This window comes from Hemiscyllium ocellatum, chromosome 28, assembly GCF_020745735.1.
Source record: "Hemiscyllium ocellatum isolate sHemOce1 chromosome 28, sHemOce1.pat.X.cur, whole genome shotgun sequence".
Lineage (NCBI taxonomy): Eukaryota > Metazoa > Chordata > Chondrichthyes > Orectolobiformes > Hemiscylliidae > Hemiscyllium > Hemiscyllium ocellatum.
In genome coordinates, this window is record NC_083428.1 from 2,789,104 (window position 1) to 2,803,383 (window position 14,280).

General features: G+C 44.7%; 1 protein-coding gene across 4 annotated transcripts in view; it reads right to left on the bottom strand.

The window, feature by feature from the left end:
* Positions 1-14,280, bottom strand: part of LOC132828955 (F-BAR domain only protein 2-like) — a 69,787-nt gene that overhangs the window by 40,900 nt on the left and 14,607 nt on the right. For all 4 annotated transcript variants that reach the window (XM_060846178.1, XM_060846179.1, XM_060846177.1 and 1 more), the window contains exons 2-3: positions 3,922-4,013; positions 2,119-2,190 (exon numbers count right to left, since the gene is read on the bottom strand). In XM_060846178.1, coding sequence (XP_060702161.1) covers positions 2,119-2,190; positions 3,922-4,013 — 164 coding nt within the window. The remainder of the gene's footprint in view (positions 1-2,118; positions 2,191-3,921; positions 4,014-14,280) is intronic.

Genomic DNA, 14,280 nt, shown 5'->3' on the forward strand with positions numbered 1-14,280 from the left:
GTAGGGGGGTGGGGGGTGTGTGCAGGGAGCCTGTACCCCTGTGAGTCAAGACGAAGGTGGAGTACCTCACTTAGTAAGAATTCATCTCCAGCTTGCACAGATGAGGAAGTGACATCTTTGTTTCACGCACTATTTGAATTGCTGAGAGAGGAGCAATCCCAAAATATTCCAGAAATTGAAATAAAAAGCCCTACCACTTCAGCTCAGATCTGTAGACAAAATGAATTAAAATAAAAAAAGTATAGAGATCCTGAAACAAGCTAAAACAGGAAGTGCTGGAATAAATTAAATTAGTCCATTTTCAAGTCCAGTGGCTAGTTCTAAAGAAGAGACTCAAAATGTTGACTGGGTTTGAGACAGGTGTTTACAGACTTAGAGTTTCTCCAGCAATTTGTGTTTTTGTTTGTTATGGACAGAATGGGTTCCACCGACACAGAATGAAGGAACAGTGCATACAACTCTGTAAGAGATACCACTAACAAGAGAGAAGGCAAGTAACATGCAACGATCCAAAGCACTGCACAATGAGGAAAAAAAATCATCCGCTATAGCAGGAAGCTGGAAAAAGGAGAGACTTAAATCAGGGCCATCCTCTGTAAAAGAATGACAAAAAGGCTAAAAGGTTATCCAGTTGAAAGGGAACTATAAAATCAGGTTGTTGGGAAGACAAAATAATTCAATTATCACCCACCCAACAAATTATCATTGTCCAACTCTGAAGAGATTGTGATTGGAGGAAACTAGTGAAACCTCCAGATTATCTGCATTTATAAATTATGATGAAAATTTACGATATATTTTTATTGCATTTATTTGGAAACTCAGGTTCTAACTTGAAGAGCAATGTATAGTTTGTAAGTTCAATGTATAGTTTGCAGGTTCTAACTTGAAGAGCAATGTATAGTTTGACTTTGATCTTTCTTTCTAGACTGTGCATTCAGAAGGGGTAAGACATAGAACTTAAGAATGAAATGGAGATGGAGTATGGTGAGGAGTTTCTGGAAGCTTAATTCCTTATGTGTACGTTAAGGCGGCTATTAATCCCTTGGAGACAGACAGTCCTGTGTTTGAGGAAAACAAAAAGGGAGAAAGCTGTTGCTATCAACAAGAGTCTAATATCACAGAAGGACAGATCCGGTTAAGTGAAGGTTGAGAAGGAAAGGGTCCATCTTAGTAGAACTGCTGTTGATAACAGCGTCCAAAGCAGCCAGGGCTAGAGAAAGATCCCCACAGTAAAGTCCAGAAGCAGAAAATGGTGTAAGTCTTGGGTTTAGGGAGCCCATGGTAAATCAACAAATGAGCAATGTTAGCAGACTATTTATGGGACCGAGGAAGATCTTAAATAAAGAAAATAGCAGAGAGAATACTGAAATACAATAAAAAGAAATCCATTATAGCTCTACCAACTGACCAAAGAACTTTAGTGTGAGGCCAGGTGACCCCTCACTGAGTGACCCCTCAGGTGACCAGGTGACCCCTCACTGAGGGGGTGTTTTCCTTGGGTGGTTAGAATTGTTTTTTTATATAGAAGTAAAGAAACTTGATCAGTGTTCTCGATTTACACAAATCCAGAGAGATTAAATTAAGGACTTTGCTAACTTTGACTATATCTTTAACTTTCATGACATTCAGGGAGTACGGAGACTTGTGCACTTTTGCAAGTGGGTCATGTCACTTGTCTAGAATAAAGAAGGATCCTGTGGGAAACAGACCTGAGGGTAATCTGCTCCTAACTGTCTCTGTTGTAACGTAGACCCTGTTCACATAATCTGTAAATAGTTGCCGCCTGCACTAAACTTCCAATTGTTGACTCAACAAGCCTCTTCTGGTGTGGTCACTTTAGGGTTGAAAGAAACCGTGCGAACACTGATACTGCAGCTCAATCCACACTGTCCAGACACTTCCAGCTCTGACAATCCTCCATCAGCTCACCAAATGAGGAAGCAGCTGTCAATGTTACCCCAGCCCCTGTAATGCTCTGAGAATCTGGGCATTTAGGAAATGGGAGAGTCAATTGGTTGAAGAGAATGCAACATTGACATCTCAGCCCGAGAGCGCTGGGGTCAACTCCAGCCCAGATAGAAGCAGCAATAGACTCCTGTCTCATACGGCACTTACCCCAGTGAACTGTTGCTCACCATCTTTGACAACTTGGACATTGATTTTGAATACGTTTCTTCAATCAGAGCTCTGCAAAATGAGACAGCAAAGTGTAAACACTAAAATTAATCAAAAATAAAATACTGCGGGCCAGAATCTTAGCAGTTAATGAATGGAGACAATCTTAAATGAGTTGATGTAGTTCGAACATGGAGGGCCAATCAGGTCACCTCCTCCCTCACCTCTATCCAAGGCCCTAAAGGAGCCTTCCACATCCATCAAAGTTTTACCTGCACATCCACTAATATCATTTATTGTATCCATTGCTCCTGATGCAGTCTCCTCTATGCTGGGGAGACTGGGCGCCTCCTAGCAGAGCGCTTTAGGGAACATCTCTGGGATACCCGCACCAATCAACCACACCGCCCCATGGCCCAACATTTCAACTCCCCCTCCCACTCTGTCGAGGACATGGAGGTCCTGGGTCTCCTTCATCGCCGCTCCCTCACCACCAGATGCCTGGAGGAAGAACGCCTCATCTTCTGCCTTGGAACACTTCGACCCCAGGGCATCAATGTGGACTTCAACAGCTTCCTCATTTCCCCTTCCCCCACCTCACCCTAGTTCCAAACTTCTGGCTTAGCACTGTCCCCATGACTTGTCCGGACTTGTCCTACCTGCCTATCTCCTTTTCCACCTATCCACTCCACCCTCTCCTCCCTGACCTATTACCTTCATCCCCTCCCCCATTCACCCATTGTACTCTATGCTACTTTCTCCCCACCCCCACCCCCCTCTAGCTTATCTCTCCACACTTCAGGCTCACTGCCTTTATTCCTGATGAAGGGCTTTTGCCCGAAACATCGATTTCGCTGCACTTTGGATGCTGCCTGAACTGCTGAGCTCTTCCAGCACCACTAATTCAGAAAATGGAGGGCCAATCAGTCAACCCACCTCAACCATCAGCTCAACTAACTCATGATCTACACAGGCAGCATCCCAGAGCCCAGCCCACTCCACACTCTACTCTCACTGTCTACCCCCGCCCGGTCCACACTGACACACACCACCTCCCCTGGGGTGGGAGAGATCCTTACCCAGTGACTCCGCCTGAATTGCACAGTCCCAGGGATTCACCCCGTGAAGGAAATCGTGCCACATTTACAGGAGGTGTGAATGTGAAAGCATTGTGGGATCCTTATGGTGTCTGCCTCTCTCAGCCCCATCCCTGCAGGAACCAGAGCTGACAGGGTTTAACACCAACAGAACTACAGATATCACCCGCTTTTCAAACGCTCGCTTTACACCAATTCACTTTTACTGAAGACCTATTTTTATGAAAAGCACGCACAGCAAGACTGACACCACCAAGCACCTTTTTGGAAGTATTAATAAATGACCCTCTTCCTCTCTCTCCTACACCCTAGTCTCATGTACCACCCAACACCCAAATCTCCAATGACTCAGTCTAACATACAATCACCACCACTACCCCTCAGCTTTCCAGTGTGCTCACTGCCTTCCTGATTCTACATCTATTATTACCATTGTATATTGTTGTGTATTTATCATATCATTTCTGCTTTTACTACATGTTGGTGTTATTTTAGGTTTTGTGTGTTACTTGTTTGGTTATTTTTTGGGAATGTTCAAAACTTTTTCCCGTCTAAGTTAATGGTAATTGCTTCTTTGCTTTACGCCATTTCGGCTTACGAAAGGTTTCATGGAAAGCTCTCCTTTTGGATAGCGGGGGATCCCTGTAACGGCAGCTCCCAGGGTAGGAATACCGGAGGAGGAGGAGGAAGCAGGGAGCACACTCACCTTTCCCTCACAAAGTCAGCCAGCTCTTTCACGGAGATCTGTCCGTGTTTCATGTTATGGTAAAGGATGTCAAAGCCATTGTTTTTCTCCCCCTGTTAGAGACAAGGAGGGGAGGATTAGTACAGCGCCCAACTGCCCAGAACACCACATCCAGCCCACACCCCACACGGAGCTGGGAAAGAAGATCAACTCAGTAATCCCAGAGCCATTCAACCACGGTGAAACACCACCTTCCCCTCCCCACCCTTTCTCCCACCAAAGGGAAATCATCCTCAGCCCTATGACACTGCCAAATGACCAGGGCTTGTGTTTTTAACATTGTGCTCTGAATGTAGGTAATAGGTGCTGTCCAAATGCTCTCGTGAAGTAACCAGGTTTTGTAGAATTGGACCCAGAAGGCAGACAGAGAGATGGTCAGAGGATTTCCAACACTGATGCCTTGTATTACTGCAGACATAATGTGGAGGATCTGGTGTCGGACCGGGGTGGACAAAGTTAAAAATCACACAACACCAGGTTATAGTCCAACAGGTTCATTTGGAAGCTCTAGCTTTCAGGGTACTGCTTGTGTGATTTTTAAAAAACTTACTGCAGACAGACAGTGAGCTCTGCTTTCATGGAAATCATAGATGCTGGGTTGCAGCCTGAGCTGGCAAGCCCAGATTTCACAGACTAAAACGACCAGAAATCACTGGAAAAGCTCAACAGGTCTGGCAGCAGCTGTGGAGAGAAATCAGAGTTAGTGTTTTGGGTCCAGTGATCCTTCTGAAATGTTAACTCTGATTTCTTTTTTTATAGATACTGCCAGGCCTGCTGAGATTTGGCAGCAATTTCATTTCTGCAACATGGTTTTTGTTTCAGATTTCCAGCATCTGTCCAGCTCTCAAAACCAGCTCCCCAGTAGGCAGTGCCAGGAAGTGCCCCACAATTGGCATTTCCTGGGTTCTGTGGTACGGTGCTTGTGGTGATGGAACATTCTTAACCGAGTCATTTGTCAGCAGTTATTGTTCACCACTAGAGACAAATTTACATTTATATAGCACCTTCCCCCCACCCCAAGATAGCCCAAATTGTTTCCAGCCAATGAAATACACTTAAAGTTTAGCAGCTGCCATATTAAAAAACCTGGTTTCCAAATTGCACACAACAAGATCCCAAAGTCAGCAATGGGATATTAGGGTGTAAGGCCTGAAATAGTTCATGCTGATGAGTGCATGAAGCAGCACCCAATATGATGCCATGTGGGTGATGGTGCTGACCAGTTTGGACCTTGAGAGCTGAAAGTGGCAGATGGAATAGGGCATGGGAAAGTGTGAGGTTATGCACTATGCAGGAAGAATAAAGGGTAGACTATTTTCAAAATGGGGAAAGGCTTTGGAAATCTGAACACAAAGAGACTCAGGAGCCCTTGTTCAGGATTATCTCAAGGTTAACATGCAGGTTCAGTTACAGTTAGGAAGGCAAATGGAACATTATCATTCATTTCAAGAGGTCTAGAGTACAAGAGCAGGGATATACAGCTGAGGCTTAATAAGGCTCTGGTCAGACTTTGGAATATTGTAGCAATTTTGGGCTCAGTATGTAAGGAAGGATATGGTAAAATTGGTGGGAGTCCAGAGGAGATTTACAAGAATGTTACTGGGGATGAAGAGCTTGTCATTTGAGGAATGGTTGAGGACTCTGGTCTGTACTCAGAGTTTAGAAGGATGGGGTGGGGGATCTGACTGAAACTTAGAGCATACTGAGAGATGTGGATAGAGTGGACATGGAGATGATGTTTCCAATAGGAGGAGAGACTAGGACATGATGGCACAGCCTCAGAGTGAAAGAGCGACTCTTTAGAACTGAGATGAGGAGGAATTTCTTCACCCAGAGGGTGGTGAATCTGTGGAACTCATTGCTGCAGAGAGCTGTGGAGGCCAAGTCACTTGGTGTCTTTAAGACAGAGATAGATAGGTTGGATTAGATTACCTACAGTATGGAAACAGGCCCTTTGGCCCAACAAGTCCATACCAACCCTCTGAAGAGCAACCCATCCAGACCCATTCCCCTACACCTTACACTATGAGCAGTTTAGCATGGCCAATTCACCTAACCCGCACATTTTTGGACTGTGGGAGGAAACCCACGCAGACACGGGGAGAATGTGCAAACTCCACACACACAGTTGCCTGAGGCGGGAATTGAACCTGGGTCCCTGGCGCTGTGAGGCAGCAGTGCTAACCACTGTGACACCGTGCCGCCCACACGGTTCTTGATTAATAAGGGGATCAAAGGTCATGGAGAGAAGGCAGGAGGATGAGGTTGAGAAATACATCTGCTTTGATCGAATAGCAGAACCGATTTAGATTAGATTAGATTACTTACAGTGTGGAAACAGGCCCTTCGGCCCAACAAGTCCACACCGACCCGCCGAAGTGCAACCCACCCATACCCCTACATTTACCCCTTACCTAACACTATGGGTAATTTAGCATGGCCAATTCACCTGACCCGCACATCTTTGGACTGTGGGAGGAAACCGGAGCACCCGGAGGAAACCCACGCAGACACAGGGAGAATGTGCAAACTCCACACAGTCAGTCGCCTGAGGCGGGAATTGAACCCGGGTCACAGGCGCTGTGAGGCAGTAGTGCTAACCACTGTGCCGCCCACAAATTGATAGGCCAAAGGGCCTAAAGCTGCTCTTGTGATCTTACAGTCAAGATGCAACTAAGTGGATCACTTTAGTTACTGGCATTTTCTGATTCTGGCTTTTTCACTTGAGCACCGAGGGTCTGCAGACCTTCTGGTGTAGTTGCAGTTCTGGTTTTGTTTTATTAAAAAAAAACACCAAAAAAATTACCACAAAAACTCACTTCCTCCCAGGTGCAGTGACTCAGATTAAGGAAATCACAACTGTGCGCGTCTCTATTTTTAACCCTTCAGTCACAAAGTCTTCTTTTTCCCTCAGTTTACCATTTATTGTTGGGAACTTGCATGTGGGTGATTGCCTGGGAATTGGATTCAAATTCTATTCATAATGGAAAGGCCTTTCCTTTCCTGGCCATGCTGATCAATGGGTTACAGTCCTGGGCATCAATAGAAATAGAGGCTATGGATTAGAAAATGGAGCATGGAAAATGCAGATACATTGGTGGTGAGGCCTACTCCTGCCTCACTGCCTGGACCTGAATTTCATTCCTTTCCCCACACACAGGTGACAGTCTACCTCCTTGATCCTCTACTTGCCATTACCCCATCATTAAGTTGTTACAGAAACATCGTAAGTGACTAGAGTTTCTAGCTTAGCTTCTGCTATGAAATCCTGCAATCCACGCATCAGAACAAATATTGATAACTTGCATTTGTGGACCCTCTTTAATGCAATAAATAACCCAGGAAGTTTTGCAGGAATGACTGACACAGCAAATTTGACATGAGCCACAAATGACAACATAGGGCAGACAACAAAAAGCTAGCTCAGAGAGTTAGCCAAAACGAGGAGACAGAGATGGAAACGGTTATGGAGGAAATCCCTGAGCCTGGGCTCGAGCAGTTGAAAGCACAGTTGCCAACGGCAAGGGATAGAAAATGGAGGTGCACAAGAGGCCAAAATTGAAGCAGTGCAGACATCTTAGTGGGTTACAGACTCAAATAGGTTAAGAGATAGGGAGGTGGTGATGGGATAAAGAACGAGAAGAAAAACAGGAGCAGAGTTTAAAAATTGAAGCATTGCTGGACGAGCAGCCTATACAACTCCATAGGCTGAGAGGGAATGGGTAAATGGGAAAATGGGACTTGGTATGAACTAAAGATATAACAGGTAAACTTTTGGATCAACCGACCGTTATGGAAGGTGGGAACAAGACACGAGCCTGGAAACCATTGAAACAGTCAAGTCTATTGGTAACAATATTGGGAAAAACATGGATAGACCATAAGATATTGGATGAAGGGCGGATGAAGGGCTTTTGCCCAAAACGTCGATTTTCCTGCTCTTCTGATGCTGCCTGACCTGCTGTGCTTTTCCAGCATCACTCTAATCTAGACATAAGATATTGGAGCAGAACGATCATGATTGATAAGTTTCTCAACCCCCATTCTCCTGCCTTAACCCTGTAACCCTTGATCCTCTTATTAATCAAGAACCTATCCATCTCTGTCTTAAATACATTCAATGACTTGGCCTCTACATCCCTCGGTGGCGACGTGTTCCACAGATTAACCACCCTCTGCCTGAAGAAACTACCCCATTTCACTTTTAAAGGGTTGTCCCTTCATTCAGAGGCTGTGCTGTTGAGTCTGCATCTCTCTTACTAATGGAAACATCTTCTCCATATTCACTCTATACAGACCTCTTAGTATTCTGTAAGCTTCAAATCAGATCCCCCTCATCTTTCTAAACCCTATAAAGTACAGACCCAATGTCTTCAACAGTTCTTCATACAATAAATGTTAGCACAGACTAGGTCCCAACAGCATTATGGGATTTCCCACAGCAGATGGACTGCAGCAGTTCATTACCATCTCCTGAAGAACAGTTCAGGATGGGTAACATCTGCTGGGCCCACAATACTCACCCCTGTGGAAATAAAAATGATGAGCCAATGCAGGGACTGAGACTGGCAAGGTTACAAAGTAGGTATTCTTGCTGAAGGAGATGGTTTGGGATCTGAAGATTAGGTCATGTCAAACAGGCAGCAAGATTGTGAACGGTCCTGATCATTATCAGACAGTGACCAGGGGATTGGTGGCATTACACAGACACAGACCCTCAACATAATGCATCTAGGAACCAAGAGACTGCTGCTCAACCTGCAACACTCTAATATGCCTTCCATTCTGGTCTTATTGCTGGTGACTAGAATGGGCATGGCCATTAAGGTGGATCTGACCAAAATACTGTCCAGTTCGAGCAGACGTTGTAGTCTCCTGTTTTAACAGGACATTGCAATGCTGCCAATTCTATTGTTTGATGTTCTGTGTTAGCTGGATACGTCAATTATTAGGCTTCACAGAGATATAGCATAGAAGGTTATGGGGCATGTGCTGGAAAATGGGATTGGAATAGATGGATGTTTGATGACTGGTGCAGGCATGAAGGACTGAAGGACCCCTTTCCATGCTGTAACAATTCTATAACTTTGTGACAGTCCAGTTGTCCTTTGATATATTAACATCACACACAAAGATGCCCATATCACCTTCTCACAAATATCACTGCACACCATCTGAATAATAGCTGATGGAATGGAGTACAATGTACAGACTTTGGCCAAGACTGAGTTACCACTTTGGATTTCATTGTCAGTTTTAGTTTGGTATAATCTGTGACTTGGTGTCGAGTTTGTGACCCCAGGATAACTGCAATGAATTAGTCTCAAGCATAGGTCCCACTCAAAAGTCCTGAGGCAACACCACCAGACTGGCCCCAGATCCCCAAGGTTCACAACATGGAGCATGCAGGTAAGACTGTGGATCACAACAATGTAAATCACAACTTCTCCCAACACGTTACTGAGAATTGATTTCATCCCTGCCGGACTTGTGCTTTATTTCCCACAGTTCAAACTGGTAAACACATTCCTGGAAACAGTGCAATTATGCACTTGATTACAAATAAAAGCTTTTGAAATACAATTAGAAGGCAGAGTGCAGAGAGAATCAGCCATTAATTATTTTACAATTCTTTAATCTTTTTCCTGGTGTGCGATTGGAAGGCTTTTGTGCATCAGGGATACTCAAACCGGTAACTGACGTTATTTAACAATGACAGCAGTGACTGTCGGTTCAAGTCTGGATTAAGTTAACCTCCAAGGTAAGTTTGCACTGCCTTGACTTGTACTCTTTGGACTTTTGAAGCTTAAGGGATGATCTCATTGATGCAATTAAGATGATCATAGGACAGGATTGGGTAGAGTGTAAGCGAGGGAAAAAACTATTTCCACTGGGGGGGCAAGTGCAGAACCTTTAAACATGAGCCAGGCCACTGGGAGGTGGGGCTTGCCAGGAAGCATTTCCTCCCAGCATAAGAAGGAAAATCTGGAAAACTGTCCACCAGATCAATTGGGTCAATGGGCCAAAGAGGTGGCAAATGGAGTTTAATTTGGATAAATGTGAAGTATTGCATTTTGATAAAACAAACAAAGACAAGGCTTCTACAAATAGAGGTACGGCCTTGGCTAGTCTTACAGAACAGAGATACCTCAGGGTTCAGGTACATAATTCTTTGATGGTTGCAGTGCTAGGTCTAGCAGATAAACAACAAAGAGGACATGCCACAACCTAACACACTAGCTACGCTACTTTATATGTTACCAAAAAAATCTTGGAACTAATAGCCAGAGGTCTTTGAGTACTCAGATTCATGCCAGCCCATAAACCGACAACCACGCTCAGATAACTCACCAGTACAAAAGACACAATACCCATCATGTGCAAGACAAATGTAATTTACAAGATTCCACACAAAGACCGAACACTCCATAGAGCAAAGAGGCAGACAACTCGCAATCCACATTAATGAACACCCAACTAGTAACACCACAACCAGATGTCCCTAGTAGCCATACACACAGATGACAGGGACCACAAATTCAACTGGGACAACGATGATCATAGGACAGGCTACACAGAGGACAGGTAAAAAATGAGGTCTGCAGATGCTGGAGATCACAGCTGCAAATGTGTTGCTGGTCAAAGCACAGCAGGCCAGGCAGCATCTCAGGAATAGAGAATTCGACATTTCGAGCATAAGCCCCATCATCCTTCACAGAGGACAGCCAGAGAATCTCTAGAATGGCACTCATCCACTAACTCCATTACCAAGCACATTGACCTCGACCCAATATTCCGTCCATTACAACAAACTACTGGAACCGACAACCAGAAGCAGCAGGAACGGAACCAAATAAATGCCATAAGACACAGTACAACAGTGCTTTACAGGAGGCTTCAAAGCACTGAAGATCTGACCTGGAAATGTCTGCAAATCAACTTTCCAGCTTGGTGAATATAACCACGGCAACCAGCACCTGAGCTACAAATCTTTACGCAAATGTTTGAAGTTTGCATCACATTTGGCTGGGGTGATAAAGAAGCTGTTTAGCATGCATGCCTTCATTGCTCAGATCTGAGTATAGGAGTTGGGATGTTACGTCGAGGTTGTACAGGCGGCCTCTTCTGGAGTACTGTGCCCGGTTATAGTCTCCTAGTTATCAGAAGGATGTTATTAACTGAAGAGGGTTCAGAAGAGATTTACCAGGATGTTGCCGGATATAGATGCTTTGAGTTAGAGAACAAGCTGGATAGGCTGGGAATTTTTTCATGGAGTATAGAAGATTGAGAGATGAACTCATATAGGTTTATAAAGTCAAAGAGATATCTGGTGAATGGTAGATGTGGGGGATTTCAAGGCAGGGGGTATATTTTTAAGTTTAGATTAGAGTGGTGCTGGAAAAGCACAGCCAATCAGGCAGCATCCGAGGAGCAGGAAAATCAACGTTTCGGGCTAAAGCCCCCATCAGGAATTCCTGATGCTGCCTGACCGGCTGTGCTTTTCCAGCTCCACTCTAATTTAGACTTTGATTTCCAGCATCTGTAGCCGGGCATATTTTTAAATGGGAGAGGAAAACAGTTTAAGTAAAAGACATGGGGTGCAATTTTTTTTAAACAGTGAGTGGTTTATGTGTGGAATGAACTACTAGACGAAGTGGTGGGTGAGGGTACAGTTACAATGTTTAGAAGGCTATTTGGAAAGATACATGAATAGGAAAGGTTTGGATGGATATAAGCAAAGTGCAGGCAGGTGGAACTAGTTTAGTTTGAGATTTTGGTTAGCGTGGACCCAAGGGTCTGTTTCCATGCTGTACGACTTTAAATACCCATTATGTTTGCAGAGTCCACAAGGTCTCCGAAGTCTGAGATTGTTAGATAAGGAGATTAAAGGTTTCAGCATGTCTGGATGGTAAAGTACAGATATGTCTTATCTCATTGAGTGGTGGAATAGATTGGATGGGCTGAATGATCTTCTCTTAACTCCCCTTTAAGCTCCATTTTCTTCTCCACCTGTCCATGCATTCTTTCCCATCAAGAACTTCTGTTGGCATTTTCCTGCTGACCCACCCAACATTCCTGTGTGTCCCAATCTGAGATCAACATATCCAATACCTTCAACATCTACTTCCTCAGCCACCACAAGCTGAGTATACATTGCGACTACGACTACTACTATCTACAAGATGCACTGCAGGAATTTACCAAAGAGATTCTCAGACAGCCCCTTCCAAACTCATAGTCATTTCCATCTAGAAGGACAAGGGCAGCAGATACATGGGAACAATACCCCCTGCAAGATCCCTTCGAAGCCATATACCACCCTGACTTGGAAATATATCGCTATTCCTTCACTGTCAATGGGTCAAACACCTGGAACTCCCCACTAAAGGCATTGTGTGTCTATCTATAGCACATGGACTGCAGTGGTTCAAGGCAGCAGCTCACCCCCACTTTCTCAAGGGGCAACTAGAGTTGGGGACTAAATGCTGGGCCAGCCATCAACGTCCATATCATATAAGTGAATAAAAAAAGCATTAACATCTCTCCAAAATCTTGCATTAACAGAGGCCCAATACTAAAATACTGTGAGATAGGAGAGTTGGAGGATGAGGGGAATGGGAATTGAAGTGAACGAGCTAGGGGCTGGAGGAATGGGCTGCATTGTTGAGGGAATATGAAACTGGGGTCAATTTTGACTCTGTAAAGTTGTCAGTCTCTTGACCAATGCCATTCTATTTTTCCATCAGTTAATCGGAGCTTGTAAACTGAACTCTGTCAGCCCAAGGAATAACTGCCACATGATCCACCATCATCAACATTTAATGAAACACAACACAAAGGAAATACACTCAAACTCAGGGCTGACAGCTGTCCCCTGACACAGCTCAGACACAATGAAGTCAATTGTCACCTCCAGATCAGAAACCACCCTTCACCACTCTCCATCTCGCCCCCAACTCTTGTCTAACAGCAGCCTGTTAGAAACACTGAGGCTAGGAAATCATACATACCCTTCACCTGCTCCCGTCAGGTACAGAATCTCTGCTGAAATACACACTACCTTGGGTAGGAACAATGTACTCAATACCTCACCCAGTTCCAAGCGATCAGGACAAAAGAGACTTCAACGTGTGAAAGTCCTGGGGAAGTGGCACAGTCTCAGAAGCTAAATCCCACTTTCCCAAACTCAGTCTGTTTACAATCTTCAAAGGACACACTTGGGAAGTTGGTGGGAAGGAACTGCCCAGGAAAGGAGCTCTGACCCAGAGAGACTGACATGCCAATGCCCTTCTCTGAAGCCTGGCATAATTCAGACAGGAACTAGCACATTCTGATCCTTATGATGCCAACCTGGGCAACAGTATCTGTCGTCCAGTTGAAGGAACAAGGAGAAGAAACAAGACCGATTCAATGTTGGTCCAATCAAACTCATCGGGCCAACTCCAACTGAAACTAAGTGGCCCACATTTTATTGTGGGAGCCCTGGACTACACTCCAACACTCCTTCAGTGAAAATACTTTGCCAATAAATGCCTCTGTGGAAGTGCCCAGATCACGCCCTCAATAAGCAGAATATCACAATAGCAAAGGAAGAAACAAAATGGCAGCTCCCAGTGTCTGTCTGTCCAGTACCATAACCTTCCCACTTGAGCTCACATGTGTGTTATGGAATGATGTAATATTTTGTGTGGCAGACTTTTCAAACATTTATTGTGATTCTCCCTTAGGGATGCTGTTTGGGTGATGTTCCCCTTCTCCCATCGTCACTAACACGCTACTCATATAGTCATAGAGATGTACAGCATGGAAACAGACCCTTTGGTTCAACCCATCTATGCTGACCAGATATCCGAATTAAATCTAGTCCCATTTGCCAGTATTTGGCCCACCTGCCTCTAAACTCTTTCTGTTCATATACATCCAGATGCCTTTTAAACATTATAATTGTACCAGTCTCTACCACTTCCTCCGGGAGCTCATTCTATACATGCCCCACCCTCTGTGTGAAAATGTTGTCCTTTAGGTGCCTTTTATATCTTTCCCCAGTCACCCTAAACTTGCGTACCCGGCTATTCAGAGGCAGTGGTGTGGAGCTGCTCTGGGAGCTTTCACCCAATCACTGAGCAAGGGCTGATGGTAAGGGACAGTGAAGAGATCACCTCCAACTTGAAAGAAATGGAACATCTCGCACAGAGATTGCCACCTCAAAATCATTAGCAGTGTCCATTGTAGCTCAGGGGTGAGTGATCTCCCCTCGGTGTCAGTAGGGTGTTGGTTTGAGGCCCACTCCAAGGATTCAGTCTGGAGTGAACGCCTGGT